At 33.7% G+C, this 12,346-nt stretch overlaps 1 protein-coding gene across 2 annotated transcripts; it reads left to right on the forward strand.

Moving 5' to 3' along the window:
- The first annotated feature begins 717 nt into the window (after positions 1 to 717).
- LOC108470389 (CBS domain-containing protein CBSCBSPB3-like) lies at positions 718 to 10,907 on the forward strand. 2 transcript variants are annotated; one of them, XM_017771674.2, is made up of 15 exons: positions 718 to 1,021; positions 1,098 to 1,266; positions 1,361 to 1,493; positions 2,372 to 2,536; positions 3,862 to 3,940; positions 4,058 to 4,171; positions 4,299 to 4,365; positions 8,042 to 8,147; positions 8,226 to 8,284; positions 9,070 to 9,176; positions 9,247 to 9,380; positions 9,630 to 9,712; positions 9,814 to 9,903; positions 10,370 to 10,541; positions 10,652 to 10,907. In XM_017771674.2, exons 1-14 carry the CDS (start codon positions 906 to 908, stop codon positions 10,538 to 10,540), a joined length of 1,593 nt encoding a protein of 530 aa, XP_017627163.1. In that variant the 5' UTR covers positions 718 to 905; the 3' UTR covers position 10,541; positions 10,652 to 10,907. The 2 variants fall into 2 exon arrangements, with proteins under 2 accessions (XP_017627163.1, XP_017627162.1); XM_017771673.2 differs by having other exon boundaries at positions 720 to 1,021; positions 10,624 to 10,907.
- The last annotated feature ends 1,439 nt before the right edge of the window (positions 10,908 to 12,346 follow it).

Here is a 12,346-nt window from a genome sequence, read left to right on the forward strand (position 1 = left end):
CGCTGCTTCCACGAAGAGAATTTCTTTTTTTTTTTTTTGGTAAATTTTGAGTCTTATACACAACACATTCAAAAATGTAGAATAAAATCTAAAATTTCAAAGGCATTTGGAAATTTTATGGTTGTATTTTGATATTCTTTTTTTTGTCTAAATAATTAATAATGTCATAAATGGTCCTTGAAATTATCAATCTATTTATATTTGTAGTATTTAACATTTATTATCCTCTGTTGAGTCTTTAAAACATTAATATTACATCAATTAAATTCTTTCATCAACCTAATATTAACTTAAACGTTAAATGCTTGTTGAATTTGACTTAAACCATTTTAAAATACATAGATCGAAATTTAAACATACAAACACTTATTTTACAGGTAATTTGGATCTGACTTACTAAATAATAGCACCATTAAGATTTAGTAAGACTATTTTTTTTATAGTGTGTCAAATTCAAACAATTTATGTGATAGGTATATACATATTTAAAATTTGATACATTTGATTTAAATATACTCTGCATTATATTTGAGCTAACATTTAACTCCTAATTTGATGGGTAGAATGATGAAAGAAATTATATGGATACACTATTAATACTTTGAGTACTTTAAGTAGAACAGTTTGAATTTTGGGATTGATTTAAAATCTAAATAATAACTTAGGGACTACTAATAAATTTAGCCCAATTAATTAATGAAATTGTAGCTTGTGATTGACAGTTTAATTATAAGTGGACGAATCAAATATAAATTCAGAGTTCAGACAACAATGAGGCTGAAGCCTTGAAACCAGCCACCGTGGAAAGGGGAAGCGAGTGGTCAAAGAGGGAGGGCCACTCAAATTCCTAAACCCTAATAACCTAAAAAGCTTTATTGATCGATTGGCCCGAATTAATCGACGAAATGACTAGCCAATCGGTGTCTCTCCCGCCGGCATCCCGCCGGAATTCTTACAGAAGAGGTCCTTCTGCCCCTGAGAAGTCTCACACATCCGACAATGCCAAGCCGACTTCTCCTTCGTTAGTTTCCTTTACTTAGTATTGCTTTTCAATGTTCATTTTAACAAATGTTGTTCTCAGGCTCGTTCTTTGTCAGCTCTGTTGGTGGTGAGAGGACGGTGAAGAAGCTGAGGTTGTCCAAAGCTCTCACCATCCCGGAAGGAACCACTGTGTCGGAGGCTTGTAGGCGGATGGCAGCTCGTCGTATGGATGCAGTGTTGCTCACCGATGCCAATGGCTTGCTCTCTGGGATCATTACTGACAAGGTTTTTTATTTAGCATCTCTCGACTGTTTTATTCCTTCCACGTTCTTATTGTGTAGTGTGTAAAATTGCAAATTTATGTATGTATAATTTCCAGGACATTGCCACTAGAGTAATAGCAGAAGGGTTGAGGCCGGAGCAGACTGTGGTATCTAAGATCACGACATGTAGTCCAATTTTTGTAACGTCGGACTCTTTGGCCATGGAGGCACTTCAGAAGATGGTTCGAGGTGCTTGGTTATGTTACTTTTGCACTATAACCCTACTAAAACTGAATTCTATTTCTGTTTAGAAATAATTGGACATATCTTGGACAAAGAAAACCTATTCCAGCATTGGTTTTGACAGCATTTGAAAGGAACTTTGGCACGTTTTAAAGGTTCAAACTCAATGTTAATTGTTCTTAGAAGAAATTTGAATAGAGAGAAAGGGACTTGCAAAAGACTTAGGGGGTGGATGGAGTGTTGGAAGAATATTATTGCTTTCTTTTAGTTCATGAAACTCATGTTAGCTAATTATCTGTGAGAAAGATGCGTGACAAAGCTAAGATTTGGTGTTGAGTTTAGATTCTCATGCAGGGTCTTTTATAAATGGTTTGACAGGTTAGATCTGAAATTATCTATAATCATCAAACATTAGGCTTTGGGTTTAACCCTTGGACTAAGTGTATGAGTTTACATAGTGGGTTGAACTAATGTGACTATTGGAATTTACTAAAAGTTTAGCTTAATTAAAAGTATGTTCTATAATCATCACACATTAGGCTTTGGGTTTAACCCTTGGACAAAATGTATGAGTTTACGTAGTGGGCTGAACCTAAAGTGACCATTGGAATTTAGTAAAATTTTAGCTTAAGTAAAAGTATGTTTTATGGTTTTATATAGCCCTCAATTATCAGTGTGGTTTTAAATAGTCCAATGTCATTTCTGGATTTTCCTTTGTCAAAAGCTATTATACCATTTCTCTAAGCAATGGTGAAATTGCAAAGCGTTGACTTGATATATGCCAGAGCTGAACTAAGGCTGATCACAATAGCAGTACTTGTTTAAAACTTTAAATCCTATTGTACATGCATGTTCTAAACCTAAGTAACTGGTTCTTTTGACAGGTAAATTCAGGCATCTTCCTGTTGTGGAAAATGGTGAAGTCATTGCCATGCTGGATATTACAAAATGCCTTTATGATGCTATCTCTAGAATGGAGAAGGCTGCTGAGCAAGGAAGTGCAATTGCTGCTGCAGTGGAAGGGGTTGAACGCCAGTGGGGAAGCAATGGTTAATTTTTCTTCTATACTAATGATCATAACATTCTAATGATTCAAGGCCACTGCATGCATATATTTGATAAGCTCTTGTTGTTGCCTCTGTTGTTCCAACAATATTCACCAATATAGACACTTACTGACTCTTCTTCATAGCTGTAAATGCATGCAAACATAATCATTCATTCATTATTATTATCATAATTAGTTTTTTTAATGGCATTTATAACATTCTAATGATTCAAAGCCATTGCATGCATATATTTGATAAGCTCTCGTAACAACCTCTGTCGTTTCAACGATATTCACCAAAATAGACACTTGCTGTCTTATCTTTGTTGCTGTAAATGCATGCAAACATGATCATTTATTTTATTATCATCATCATCAATTTTTTACTGATGTATGTGTCAATAAAATAGATCACTAGCATTATTTAATATCCTTGTGTGTGTTTACGTATATCAACCTAAAGTTGGCACATGAAATGACAAGGATTACACTATTTCATGTTCTGCTTGCAAATTTGGTATCTGATCCTGTTAGTTTGATTCAGATAACCAACCTTTTCATCCTGATACTATTATAGATTTTGATGCTTTAGTTTGTTGCTTTTTTTTCTCTGCATTAGATGTGAACGGGTACATTTTTTTAAAATAAAGTTTGGGTCTTCTCAATATGATTTCCTGTTTTAATGTGCTTATTTTGTTGTTTTATGGACTAACTTTTATGCTTTATTACTTGGTGCATAGGTTGTTATACCTGCTACTAGTTTCAATTTTTTGGCCATAAAGCATGGTTTTATATTTTTTTATCACATTACATTTTTCAGTATTTAAACTTTTTGTGTGTGCTGTTTTTTAAATAGGAGTTAGTTACTAATGGTTGCATAATCACTAATAAATGCTCTACTTGGTGGCAAGATTCCAATTTATTGTCTAGCCTTAAACCCCAGTTGTGTGGTTGAGATTTGTAGTTGATTTAGGTTGCATTGGCATTGTGTTTGCAGTGCCAAAAGCTGATTTTTGCCCATCCCAACCGCAAGACACTCTTAGGTTTTGCTCAAAAGTGCTTCTGCACCACGCTTCTTGAGCCAAATACTACAGGCGCTATTGTGGTTGTTGAATGCACTTTTGAATAGAGATGACTCAACTTTCAAGTTTTCCTCGCCATTACATGTATATATTAAGAAGGTTCATATATAATATCAAAGTGTGTCTGCACAAACTTATATGTCTATGTCTTTTACTTGATCAGTGATCAAGGGTATACATTAATGCTTGTACCATACAGATTGAAACCAGTGATTACTTCTTTTGTTTGTCATGTTTTATTCAGCACCATATGCCTTCATAGAAACTTTGAGGGAGCGGATGTTCAAGCCATCCTTGTCAACTATAATTGCTGAAAATTCGAAGTATTTTCTTCCATCTCAGTTGTCTAATTGCTTGTTATATACAAATACAATTTCCTAAATACCCTTGCTCGTTTTGTTATTGGTTTTACCTGTCCTGGTATCTTCTTCCTTTTCCAGGGTTGCAATTGTTTCATCATCAGATCCTGTCCGTGTTGCTGCAAAAAAGATGCGGGAGTTGCGGGTTAATTCAGTTGTTATGATGACGGGGAACAAAATTCAGGGGATACTAACGTAACCTTTCTTATGAACTGATTAATATTAGCTTTTGAGATCTTTTGCACTGTAACATGTATTTGGTGTGGATTTAAAGGTCTCTTTCAATATTTTTTGCAATTACTAACTTTACTACCCACTGCAGTTCAAAGGATATCCTTATGCGAGTTGTGGCACAAAATCTCTCCCCCGAGCTGACTATGGTGGAAAAGGTTCACTCATATACATTTGATTTGATGTGCTTTTGTTTAAAAAATTGTGTATTTGAATAAAGTTTACAACTGAGTTTCAACTCTGTTTTATGCATAAATACATCAGCAATATAGTGAGCAATTATATGTCTGTACCTTTACTTTGTACAGTTACAGTGTTTATGTCGCATAGTTTATTATAAACTATGCCGTGATACTAAATTAAATTAAATTGGAAGTTTGGAACATGAACATGTTTGATTTCTTCTAAGTTTTACCTATTTCTCAATTGCATTATCTGATCTTGGAATAGAATTTGCAATTTTGTATCATGTATTCTTGACATTAGATGGCCCCAAGACATAACATGCAATTTTTTGCATAAATGGTTTCTGGTTATAAGCTTTTTTATACTTTCATTTTGTATGAAGAAGACTTTTGATACTTCGTCATGACATTATCTTTTCTTTATCACTCAGGTTATGACACCAAACCCTAAATGTGCAAAAGTGGAAACATCAATCCTTGACGACTGCATATAATGCATGACGGAAGTTTTACATCTTCCTGTTCTAGACAAAGGTGGGTTTTGTTCTTTCATACATGTTTATGATTATAATTTTTCATGTTGATGTGTGTGGAAATGGCTGTTGTGCAGATGGAACTGTTGCTGCTTGTGTAGATGTTCTGCAGATTACTCATGCAGCAATTTCTATGGTATGTATTTTATGCATGTTTATATCTATCAAAATCCTTGGTATTTCATGTATATGAATTGGATGTTTAGGCAATGGCTATTAGGCATAATGGGAAGATGTAGAACTTTGCTCAGCTCAATTCTTTTCACCCCAAGTGTCCAGAGTTGGAAATATTTTTGTCAATAGTTATAATCCTTCGGTCATTATATGTTCCGCGGTGGACTATATAGTAGACAAGATGAATTAAATTTCATTATAACAATTAAAAAAAAGAGTTGGAAAGCAGTATTTCCATGTACATTATATTTTGTTGAAATCCTTGATATTTAAAATTTGCAAGTTTTGAAGGTAATTATGAAAACTACTTTTATTCTAACTTTTTCTTTTGTATACCATTTCTCTAAGCAATGGTGAAATTGCAAAGCGTTGACTTGATATATGCCAGAGCTGAACTAAGGCTGATCACAATAGCAGTACTTGTTTAAAACTTTAAATCCTATTGTACATGCATGTTCTAAACCTAAGTAACTGGTTCTTTTGACAGGTAAATTCAGGCATCTTCCTGTTGTGGAAAATGGTGAAGTCATTGCCATGCTGGATATTACAAAATGCCTTTATGATGCTATCTCTAGAATGGAGAAGGCTGCTGAGCAAGGAAGTGCAATTGCTGCTGCAGTGGAAGGGGTTGAACGCCAGTGGGGAAGCAATGGTTAATTTTTCTTCTATACTAATGATCATAACATTCTAATGATTCAAGGCCACTGCATGCATATATTTGATAAGCTCTTGTTGTTGCCTCTGTTGTTCCAACAATATTCACCAATATAGACACTTACTGACTCTTCTTCATAGCTGTAAATGCATGCAAACATAATCATTCATTCATTATTATTATCATAATTAGTTTTTTTTTAATGGCATTTATAACATTCTAATGATTCAAAGCCATTGCATGCATATATTTGATAAGCTCTCGTAACAACCTCTGTCGTTTCAACGATATTCACCAAAATAGACACTTGCTGTCTTATCTTTGTTGCTGTAAATGCATGCAAACATGATCATTTATTTTTATTATCATCATCATCAATTTTTTTACTGATGTATGTGTCAATAAAAATAGATCACTAGCATTATTTAATATCCTTGTGTGTGTTTACGTATATCAACCTAAAGTTGGCACATGAAATGACAAGGATTACACTATTTCATGTTCTGCTTGCAAATTTGGTATCTGATCCTGTTAGTTTGATTCAGATAACCAACCTTTTCATCCTGATACTATTATAGATTTTGATGCTTTAGTTTGTTGCTTTTTTTTCTCTGCATTAGATGTGAACGGGTACATTTTTTTAAAATAAAGTTTGGGTCTTCTCAATATGATTTCCTGTTTTAATGTGCTTATTTTGTTGTTTTATGGACTAACTTTTATGCTTTATTACTTGGTGCATAGGTTGTTATACCTGCTACTAGTTTCAATTTTTTGGCCATAAAGCATGGTTTTATATTTTTTTATCACATTACATTTTTCAGTATTTAAACTTTTTGTGTGTGCTGTTTTTTAAATAGGAGTTAGTTACTAATGGTTGCATAATCACTAATAAATGCTCTACTTGGTGGCAAGATTCCAATTTATTGTCTAGCCTTAAACCCCAGTTGTGTGGTTGAGATTTGTAGTTGATTTAGGTTGCATTGGCATTGTGTTTGCAGTGCCAAAAGCTGATTTTTGCCCATCCCAACCGCAAGACACTCTTAGGTTTTGCTCAAAAGTGCTTCTGCACCACGCTTCTTGAGCCAAATACTACAGGCGCTATTGTGGTTGTTGAATGCACTTTTGAATAGAGATGACTCAACTTTCAAGTTTTCCTCGCCATTACATGTATATATTAAGAAGGTTCATATATAATATCAAAGTGTGTCTGCACAAACTTATATGTCTATGTCTTTTACTTGATCAGTGATCAAGGGTATACATTAATGCTTGTACCATACAGATTGAAACCAGTGATTACTTCTTTTGTTTGTCATGTTTTATTCAGCACCATATGCCTTCATAGAAACTTTGAGGGAGCGGATGTTCAAGCCATCCTTGTCAACTATAATTGCTGAAAATTCGAAGTATTTTCTTCCATCTCAGTTGTCTAATTGCTTGTTATATACAAATACAATTTCCTAAATACCCTTGCTCGTTTTGTTATTGGTTTTACCTGTCCTGGTATCTTCTTCCTTTTCCAGGGTTGCAATTGTTTCATCATCAGATCCTGTCCGTGTTGCTGCAAAAAAGATGCGGGAGTTGCGGGTTAATTCAGTTGTTATGATGACGGGGAACAAAATTCAGGGGATACTAACGTAACCTTTCTTATGAACTGATTAATATTAGCTTTTGAGATCTTTTGCACTGTAACATGTATTTGGTGTGGATTTAAAGGTCTCTTTCAATATTTTTGCAATTACTAACTTTACTACCCACTGCAGTTCAAAGGATATCCTTATGCGAGTTGTGGCACAAAATCTCTCCCGAGCTGACTATGGTGGAAAAGGTTCACTCATATACATTTGATTTGATGTGCTTTTGTTTAAAAAATTGTGTATTTGAATAAAGTTTACAACTGAGTTTCAACTCTGTTTTATGCATAAATACATCAGCAATATAGTGAGCAATTATATGTCTGTACCTTTACTTTGTACAGTTACAGTGTTTATGTCGCATAGTTTATTATAAACTATGCCGTGATACTTAAATTAAATTAAATTGGAAGTTTGGAACATGAACATGTTTGATTTCTTCTAAGTTTTACCTATTTCTCAATTGCATTATCTGATCTTGGAATAGAATTTGCAATTTTGTATCATGTATTCTTGACATTAGATGGCCCCAAGACATAACATGCAATTTTTTGCATAAATGGTTTCTGGTTATAAGCTTTTTTATACTTTCATTTTGTATGAAGAAGACTTTTGATACTTCGTCATGACATTATCTTTTCTTTATCACTCAGGTTATGACACCAAACCCTAAATGTGCAAAAGTGGAAACATCAATCCTTGACGCACTGCATATAATGCATGACGGGAAGTTTTTACATCTTCCTGTTCTAGACAAAGGTGGGTTTTTGTTCTTTCATACATGTTTATGATTATAATTTTTTCATGTTGATGTGTGTGGAAATGGCTGTTGTGCAGATGGAACTGTTGCTGCTTGTGTAGATGTTCTGCAGATTACTCATGCAGCAATTTCTATGGTATGTATTTTATGCATGTTTATATCTATCAAAATCCTTCGGTATTTCATGTATATGAATTGGATGTTTAGGCAATGGCTATTAGGCATAATGGGAAGATGTAGAACTTTGCTCAGCTCAATTCTTTTCACCCCAAGTGTCCAGAGTTGGAAATATTTTTGTCAATAGTTATAATCCTTCGGTCATTATATGTTCCGCGGTGGACTATATAGTAGACAAGATGAATTAAATTTCATTATAACAATTAAAAAAAAGAGTTGGAAAGCAGTATTTCCATGTACATTATATTTTGTTGAAATCCTTGATATTTAAAATTTGCAAGTTTTGAAGGTAATTATGAAAACTACTTTTATTCTAACTTTTTCTTTTGTGTAAGTCCTAGTACTAACCTTCAAAACTTTTTGCCTGAACTTTCTCAGCCCGTTCCGAACCTCTTACTTATATTGATGGCTATATATAGATCAATACTTCTTGAGTTGTTGGGATACTTGTACATACAGAAACATATAGGTTAGTCCTTCTCAAGTTGTTGGATAAGGTCTCTGACTCATTCCATTGCACTTGGCATGTCTACAGTTTTGTCCGACTGAACATAATTCACCAGTAACAAGCAAAAAGTTAAAAGACAAAGTTCCCTATAATATGGTTACAAATATACTGTGTAGTATTTTCTTATTTGAATCTGGCTGCCATAATTTGTTTAGCTTTCTTTATATTATCACACGAGGATGTCAAACAGCCCCCCTAAATTATATTTTTATTTCTGAAAATTTGATCTTTTGAAGGTTGAAAGTAGCTCTGGAGCTGTTAATGACATAGCAAGCACAATGATGCAAAAATTCTGGGATTCTGCCCTTTCTTTACAGCCGCCAGATGATTATGACACACAGAGGTAACTCATTCAGTCTCATATGGTCCCAACATGTTACACTGGAACCAACCTTGCTGAATGTACATTTCAGTGAAATGTCTGCAATCTTGACATCAGAGGGGGCAGATGCTGGAAGGTTATCATCCTATCCTTCCCTTGGCCTTGGAAACTCATTTTGTTTCAAATTTGAGGATCGTAAGGGTCGTGTACATCGATTCAATTTTGGTACGTAGCAATGTAGGTCAATATACTTGCTAAAGAATTTGACCTGAATATTATAAATACATGTCATTTCATACCTATAAGCATCAATACACTGATTTCCTAATCCACACCCGGGCTTTATTATTGAAAAGAAAGATATAATCTGCAGCTGAATATGATAGTAAGCATGTTTGCGGGCTTTGCAATTATCCTTTTTTCCTGTGATGTTTCATGCATGCAAAAATACCATATTTATATTTTTTTCTCCAGGTATTGAGAATTTAGACGAGCTATCGTCAGCTGTTATGCAAAGAATTGGTTCTAGTAATGATCATAGTCACCCTCAGCTTCTGGTGAGTTGATTATTTGTTTATTTTCTACTTCACTTTCTCTGGTTTTATCAAATTTTATTGTTTGTACTCATTCCCTTTTTTTTTCTCTCATTTTTATGTAGTATGAAGATGATGAAGGTGATAAGGTTTTACTTATCACAGACTGTGATCTTATTGCTGCTGTTAACCATACTAGATCCCGAGGACTAAAGGTAACTCACTCTCTGTATTTGACTATTGGTTCTCTCCTGCTAGACCATCCTATTTTGTTTCTGCTGCTGGTTTCCTTGGTACTTTTTAATGAATATTTGCACAGATAAATTCAATTATTTTTCATTGATTTTTCACTTTAAGAGGACAAGTTTATGGAGCCCTGCTTTAGGATTTAAGGTTTTCATAATTGAACTTGAATCTGTGAGCTGTAGTTCATTTCATTCGTATTGGATCTTTATTGTACTTGCTTGGTCATTGGCTAGTGTGATTTTCTATCTAACAAGGCTCAAGCTAATTCTCAACTTGGGCTTTGAGATCAAACTCTTAAATCTTAACGAAGTAATGAAGGATAAAAAAGGTGGAAAAAATTGTTGATATGAGAAATAAAGAGCCTAAATCGGTAAAGATTGTAGTTGCTCCTGATACATTGTTCTAAATTTATTACTCTCTGTTCCTGTCTTACAGGTTTTAAGATTGTATCTGGATTTTCCTGATTCCTCTCAGCACATAACATCACAATCAAGTGTAACAGCCGCGAAAACTCGGTGGGCCTCTTTTCACACAGGCCTACTGGCGGGTGCCGTTGTCTTAACCAGCATTGGCGTGCTTGTGTACTTAAAGCGCTCAAAACTATGAGGTTGTGCTGATTTTATTTAATAATCTGTCATACACCACAGCATTGATTATATAACTAGGGTAGGAAACATTGAACTTTTCAGACTAATCATGTTCGAATCATCGATTAAGTTGAAGGGTGTTTTCTTTGAAGAAGAATAAGATCGACCCAAGAAATGGCCAGCCGATTGGAGCTGCTGTTGGTGTACGGTAGCAGGTTTGATACTTCAACTAATTTCAATCCATTATGATGTAGAATTCATTTTTGTTTCACATGTAACTCACAATAGTAAACATTCTGTATGAAAATGTAAGCATTTTGTATACTATTTTGACATGCATGGTTCTTTTAATGAATAAAGCTCAATGATGGACTGCCCTTTACTAATTTTTTTTTTTATTTTTTTTTATTTTAGTTTTCATCTTAGCATTTTTATGAGCTGGAAAAGCTAAGTTAGGATGTGTTGTGATAAAAGCAGAGTGAATTGTTAGGTCAATTGTGGTTCATACTCCCGTACCATCTCTAACCCAATAGAATCATGCCAGGTTAATATATTAAAAAGTCCTTTGACTGGTACAGTTTTATTCAAATAAACCTCCATGTCTTTGATGCATACATGTAAATAGTTGGCATTTTAAGAAAAAATGCATTAGTAAAAAAACTATATTATTTTTATTTAGAAACATGTCACAGTTTTAGTGGTTATAATGTATTTATTAGGAATGTCTTATCTAAACGATCAAGTGGATCTTATCACTTGAGGTAATGCCTCCGGCAAAGATATTTACTAAATTTTCATCCTCCATAAATAGATAAAAAAGAGACAAATTTTAACAATGAATCTGTGAAAAATAAAATAAAAAATAAAATAAAGAACACATAAATTTTACGTAAAAATTCTTTCGGGAAAAAATCACGGGCAGAGGTGAAGAAAATTTATTATGTCGAAAATTTTGAATCCAATACAAAAGGAATAGACTATGTCTATTTATAGGCTTGTAAAGCCATATTCTAGTAGGATTGAAACACTTTATCCTAATCAATATAAAATAGATAGAGTTTAATAAAGTTTAAAAAACCTTATTCTAAAATAAAATAAAAGAAGTCTAGTTCTATATGAATTTTACTTTTATTTTATTTTCCATCGTATTTTATTTAAATAAGAATTCGGGTCACTTAATTCTAATAATCTCCACCTTAACACAAATTCTCAATGAATAAGTTCTTCATCGCGAACTTTTAATGAACAAGTTTTCCACCTCTTCCATAAAATATTTTAAGGGTTTAACTTCAACAATGAACACTAACCAAGTCTAAGTAATGCTCAAACTTGGTTATAGGAAGTGACTTAGTCATCATATCTGCAGGATTTTCATGAGTATTAATTTTGCTCACAACAATATCACCACGAGCAATAATATCACGAACAAAATGATACTGAACATCAATATGTTTTGTTCTCTCATGAAACATTTGATCTTTTGTAAGGAAGATGACACTTTGACTGTCACAAAATACTGTACTGATTTGAAAGTCTTCATTGAGTTCACTAAATAGTCCCTTCAACCAAATAGAGCTTCAGTAATCGCCATGTACTCAGCTTCAGTGGTAGACAAAGCGACTGTAGTTTGCAAAGTGGCTTTCCAACTAATTGCACAACCTCCAATTGTAAAGACGTAACCTGTAAGAGATCTTCTTCTATCAAGGTCTCCAGTAAAATCAATATCAACATACCTTATAACTCCATCTTTAGTTCTTCCAAACTGTAAGCAAACATTAGTAGTGCCTCGTAAGTATCTTAAAATCCACTGAACTGCTTTCCAATG

This window comes from Gossypium arboreum, chromosome 11 (genome assembly GCF_025698485.1).
Source record: "Gossypium arboreum isolate Shixiya-1 chromosome 11, ASM2569848v2, whole genome shotgun sequence".
Taxonomy (NCBI): domain Eukaryota; kingdom Viridiplantae; phylum Streptophyta; class Magnoliopsida; order Malvales; family Malvaceae; genus Gossypium; species Gossypium arboreum.